The following is a 6,000-nucleotide window of genomic DNA, read 5'->3' as shown; positions in this document are numbered from 1 at the left end:
ACATCAGACCGATCATAGAAAACAAAAAACGAACAATATCTAAATATGACACTCGGGAAGGTATAAAAAAACAAAAAAAACAAATAACGAAAACACCAAATAACATCCAGACTCAGTCACAACAAAAATCGAACATAAAGTCGCACAATGTATTGTAAAGTCTGCTATGATATTTAAATATAAATAAAACCGCTAAATCTAGATATATAAAAAAACCAAATCCTTCTTTAAGTTGTGGCAAAACTCTCTTCTTTCTTGCCCTCGATTTTGATTTTCTTCGCAGGAGGTTTTGGATTCTCGACGGATACACCGCCACGGCGAACACTGGCCTCCTTTGTAATAGGCGTTACGGGCAAAGGCACCAAAACCTTAGAAACACCAATATTAAGTATATATAAAGCAAAACACCGAATATTTAGTAAACTTAACACATATATACAGTTTCATATAAACAGAACAACCCAAGCTACAAAACACGAACCTCGGAGTCTAGACCATCAGAATAGTCTTTAATCAGCTCATCATCATCAGAAAATAACTGTACCACGTAATGCGACCGATCCGATTTCAGATTATCGCCACCTATACTCACTTTAAAAAGAAACCGCCTCCCGACCAATGCCCCAATCTCCGAGGGAAGTATAGAGGGGTCATTCTATCATTAAACCATGCAAATAGATTAAACATACGAACAAATAATCGTTAAAAATAGAAAAAACAACATAACAAACAATAGCAAAAGCGAATCCATTACCTCAGAAACTGCATTATAGAGCTCCTGTGCAGTTCTACGAAGGAGGGTACTACCCATTGCATCAAACAACAAAAACCTTGCCTTGTAGTTAGTTGCATCAGAAACCTCCAGAACCAATCGGTACCTAAAACAAACAGTTATTCCAGGACAAATAATGAACAACCGAGCTCTAAAACTACACACACCAACATAGTATGACGGTATTAACATGCACAAGATGACATAAACAATGCATTCAAAAGACACGATCACCTGAACACTACCGCAGATACATCCTTGTCACAAACGCCGCAATAGTAAAGAGGTGGTTTTCCATCATCACCAGAATTTTCTGGATAAGGCTCGACACTCTTATTACACATCTTACACGAAACGTAATACCATTTCGACGTTCGCTCGACGGATCCAACAGTGACCATGGTCACACACATACCCTCCTATAGATTTTAGAGGTCAGACTTAAAATACCAACCAGTTCTAATTAACAAACAAATTTTTTTTTTACCCTTTAAAACGCATGAATATAAAGAACAACGCATAAATTTATGGTGTCTACCTCTAACGCCTCGACTATATCTCGGACAGTTCGTTTATGATTCTTCACCAAGAATTGATCACGTATCGATACAGTTGATCCAGCAAACAATTCACTATTATCATGATTAGTCAAGACCACGCCATCGGTTGGTAGCCTACAAAAAAATTCTATATTAATATCTATACAGACATATACAATAACACAAAACATAATAAATAAACAATATTATGTCTATTACCCTGATCTGAACTCATCAACAAAAACGCCTGGAGGATCGAGTAATACACGTGTTGCGCCCATAGCATTAGATATAGTCCAATTACCTAAATAAGTTAACAATTAAAATTAGAACAGTCATCGGAATATTTGAAGTTTATTCGACCAACATATATACCTTTCCACTCCTTAACCTGAGCACACCTAATCACACAAACAACAGCCGCTGGATTTGCTTCAGTATAAACCTTAACTTGCTTAGCAAAATCCGCCCATAGAGTACATATTAACCGTACGTTCCTATTTACGTGATAAACACGTCAAAAAAACGAAGCATACAGAAAACCAAACTCTTATAATGACTAATCATAATTAACATACCCACGATCACGCAACTCGACGTCGAGCTTTGGAGTACTCTTTCCTCTGATTTTTATATCCTCTATCGGTCCAACGTTGACAATCTGACCAATAACATCTACAACAATACGTATCGTTATTTAGTTTGACAGCGATAAAGATAAACAAATATCAAACTAATTAAGATATTTTATTTAAACCAGACCTACCAACGAAAACACGCGTGTCTCGTGAACCATTTAAAACATCACCAAATTCCACAAAATACTTCTCAGGGACTTCCTTTGGAAAATCATCACATGGTTTGACCTGAGTTGTTCGGTAAAACAAAATCTTGAAAGAAAGACTGTTGCTCTTATAATCGCCAGAGTACTTGATGAGCTTGAAAGGATTTAAGGTAACGACATCACCTTCTTTCAGGACACTGTCGAACTTTTTGATATTTTTGTCTTCAACAGTTGCATGGATTCTTGAACCCTACTTAAAACCAAAAAGAGAATATGCTTAGCATACTTATACGATACAGAAACAAAGCAAATACATGATATAGAAGACATAATCTCAAATAATAATCAAATCATAACCTTTTCATCCACCAAAACCATCTCGATTGTATTGCCCGCATCTCTCTGATACGCCTTCCACAGCCTCAGGATTAACACCTTAATCTTATTCTGATCGTGAATAGGATTGATATCATCGATGAAAGTTAGTGAATTTTTGCTTTTTCTGCTTGACGACATTTTTTAACGCATAAAAGTATAATATCTTAATAGATTTCGTTAAAGTTGAAAGCGAGTAGTAGATCCTATATATAGCCATAAAATGTTTAGGATTTAACCGACCTTTTCGACTAATATAGAATAAAATTTAATAATTATGGATATTAACAAAATCGAATTAAGAGATAAATGTAAATCTTCGATATTAGCATATAAAATTTTCTGGAAATATTATAGCTTTACCAAATAGTTATTATAGATATTTTCGAATCGAATGCGTAGATAAAAACCGCAATATTTACTTTTATCGTCTCGCTAAATCATAGATTAAGCATGTTTACATTTTTGTGACAAATCTATATTTTTATTTTCTGTAAACAAAGTCGATAAGAGTAAACTTTCAATGGAATCCAATTACAAAAATATTTATGTATTATGTTATTAATTTAAACTAACGAAGGTGTAAGTCCTCCTTCACTTTCCAGTTTTATATAACGCATACACTTTGAAGCCTATGACTAAAGAAAAGAATCCTTCAATATTGTTCGCAGCCTCAACGAAATGGTCAATTTAACATATATATAAAATATTATTTTAAGCCCCAACGCAATAACAAATTCGATGTAAATTTAAATGCTCTCGCTGACGAACGTATCACCGTAAATATATGATCCATAATAAGAACGTAACTATAGAATAAAAAATAAACAAAACTAAGGGATAATAGTGATCCGCATAATAGAGGTATCGCTGAAACAACTCTGTTAAAACGTAACGGAAATTGAAACATAATAACTTTAACATCCACCACCGGAGATTATAAATCCTTCCTTCTTCTTCAAGATACCCAACTACATGTTTTTCTTGACCCTTCACAATAACACCGAAGCGTAGGAATTAACAATATTATAGTCCAGACACCCAACATCATAAATCTAATTATACGGAAAACTAAACTTACAATTCATCAAAGCATTCCACTCCACGGATATCTGGATTAATCTCAATACGCGTGCAATCTGTAGCATGTATGGCCACATCACCTGCACTCGATCAAACTAACTATTTAACATGCATACATCTATAACAAACCCGACCAGCTTATATACTAAGCAGGCAAAACAAACCTCCATAACAACGAATAAGTCCCCATCTTATAACACAAATAACAGCACCATCAGCTTGCTCTTTAAATGTGTCGTAGAAAGTCAAAGCGACTTTACCAAACAGGCGACATCTCAACATAGCATTCCTTCACACGTAAAAAAGTACATGTGTAAGGATATTAATTAGTATTTATCCTCTAACTATTATAAACATAATGAATGTACCGTCTGTCACGTAGATAGAAAGAAACTGTGCGATATATGCTATCATCCCCATCATAACCAAATTCCCCATACGTCTCTTCCTCTTCGTATTCCCCTTCTCCTTCATCGGCATCTACATCTTCTTCAACTTCTTCGTCTCCTTCGGTGTCTTCTTCTTCTTCTTCATCATCGTCCTCTTCGTCATCTTCACCAAATTCGGATCCTAGTCTTCCATGGCCTTGATCGTTTATTCCTCCTACTTCTTCGAGTAATTCTTTATAACCACCAGTAAGAGGACGAAAACGTTTTGTGGACGAAAATCCATACACATCCTCGTTACTACGCTTCAAGGAGCGAGTAGGTTCCTTATTTTCTACGACTAATCTACCCTCGTTGTATCTCTTCGACCTATCTAGTAAATAATCATAGTCTGGTATAACTTCATCAGATAAAGGGACGCCCTTATCATTAAAAACAACGGAACCCTCACGTAATTTCGTTCCATTGGTTTCAGCTTCGATATTAGAAGTTTGGACATCAACAACCTCTCCAATCAAGTCTTGCACAACGGAAATATGAAACGTCAATAAAACAGTGAATATAACAGATAACATGTTACAATTAGAACCACAAATCTTACCAACCAAAAAGTCGTCAGAATATCTTCGGTCCAAGATACTTCCAAAATCAACAAAATCAAAAAACTGATTGTTATCGATACCAGGTATCTTGACAATCGTAGTGTTTTTCAAAAGAATCATCTTATAGCGGTGCAAGGTTGCTCTGCAATCCCCAGTCTGATGAACAACTTTAAAGTCCTTAATCCGAAACCAACTACCGCTAACTATTACAGACACAAATTTATCGTAAACCTCTCCCCATAGAGAACACTGTATCTTGTTACCCTACAACGAACAAATCCATAAAAATAAGATCCAAGAGCATTATCTTATAAAAAAATAAAACAGTATAATATAAACAAACCTCACGATCCGCGAGAACAAACTCTAAACGCCTGCCACTGTTTTCTAGACGCCGTGTCCACGAACAAAGAACCTTGGTTTCGACAACCCACTCGTACTTGGAAGGATTCAATCGCCAAACACTATCATATGTTTTGGAGGTAAACATGACGACGATTATAACACGAATAGACGCGTAAGGGACTATATATTTATATGCTATGAATGAAACAAAAAATACCTAATCCACGAATAACTCGAATATATACCTATATATGAATTTTATAAATAACTCGATAAGGTTTCCGGGGATTTTCTATTTAGGTATAAATTTAACTAAATAAATATTGCTAACAACGCATATCGTTATTAATTTAATGATTATATATATATATATATATATACCTCATTAAGATTGTTCATTGCAAAAGCAATTCTAATCTCAATATCCCAAGAATAAACACCAGACACAGTAAAATTTTAGCGACACTATACATTTTTTTTTTAATAGGATGTAGTTTTCGCTCGTGAGTAATCCAATATATAAATTAAATCTGTTTTATTTTAATAACGTATAAGATAAATATCCAAAATAAAATAATTTGTATGACCGATAGACCGAGACGATAACATAACGTAACAACAGCTATAAGGAGATAAACTAAAATATAGATCTATTGTCACGTTCAGTCTTTAATCTTCTGTTTCTTCGCAACCGGACCGTGCTTGATCGAGAAGCTACAAAAAGCAAACAAACAATCGAATAAAACATGTATCAGCAGGAAAAAAGCGATGCCCATCAGCATCTTAAGCAAATGAGTAAACCTCAAACAAATATATAACTTACACTGATTTCATTTTTTTTACATCCGGTATCGAAGGATTCAACAGCAGTTTCGAACAGCGCACCCCTGAGCATATCCACATGCCTACATATTAAATTGAAACCACACGTTAACCATGATTAATCAATGTTTATAAATTATTTCTTCTATGCTACGTACCTTCCCTAAACTCGACACGGACAAATCGCAGTACACATATGATAACATCGGACGGATCAGTCATCCACAAACGATAAAGAGGTAAAGCATCCGTAATGCTTGAAACACATCTCAAAACTCTTTCACTGCGTTAT

General features: G+C 35.0%; 1 protein-coding gene across 1 annotated transcript; it reads right to left on the bottom strand.

Moving 5' to 3' along the window:
* Positions 1-227: 227 nt before the first annotated feature.
* LOC9322878 (replication factor A protein 1) lies at positions 228-2,611 on the bottom strand. Its single transcript, XM_002886766.2, has 10 exons — positions 2,453-2,611; positions 2,078-2,345; positions 1,890-1,986; positions 1,687-1,808; positions 1,531-1,615; positions 1,311-1,446; positions 1,007-1,191; positions 755-878; positions 482-655; positions 228-368 (listed from the first exon to the last, which is right to left on the bottom strand). The coding sequence occupies exons 1-10, from the start codon at positions 2,609-2,611 to the stop codon at positions 228-230; spliced, it is 1,491 nt and encodes a 496-aa protein (XP_002886812.1).
* Between the last annotated feature and the right edge of the window lie 3,389 nt (positions 2,612-6,000).

Source organism: Arabidopsis lyrata, assembly GCF_000004255.2.
Source record: "Arabidopsis lyrata subsp. lyrata unplaced genomic scaffold ARALYscaffold_2, whole genome shotgun sequence".
Classification (NCBI taxonomy): Eukaryota; Viridiplantae; Streptophyta; class Magnoliopsida; order Brassicales; family Brassicaceae; genus Arabidopsis; species Arabidopsis lyrata.
The sequence above is the reverse complement of the archived record's forward strand: the minus strand, read 5'-3'. Positions and strand labels throughout refer to the sequence as shown.

Excerpts from the sequence above, each read along its gene's own strand:
- LOC9322878 (XM_002886766.2), bottom strand. The coding sequence starts at position 2,611 with ATGTCGTCAAGCAGAAAAAGCAAAAATTCACTAACTTTCATCGATGAT. Across the intron at positions 1,809-1,889 it reads GTCGAGTTGCGTGATCGTGG|GAACGTACGGTTAATATGTA; the intron begins GTATGTTAATTA and ends TCACGTAAATAG. Across the intron at positions 1,447-1,530 it reads GTTGATGAGTTCAGATCAGG|GCTACCAACCGATGGCGTGG; the intron begins GTAATAGACATA and ends ATTTTTTTGTAG.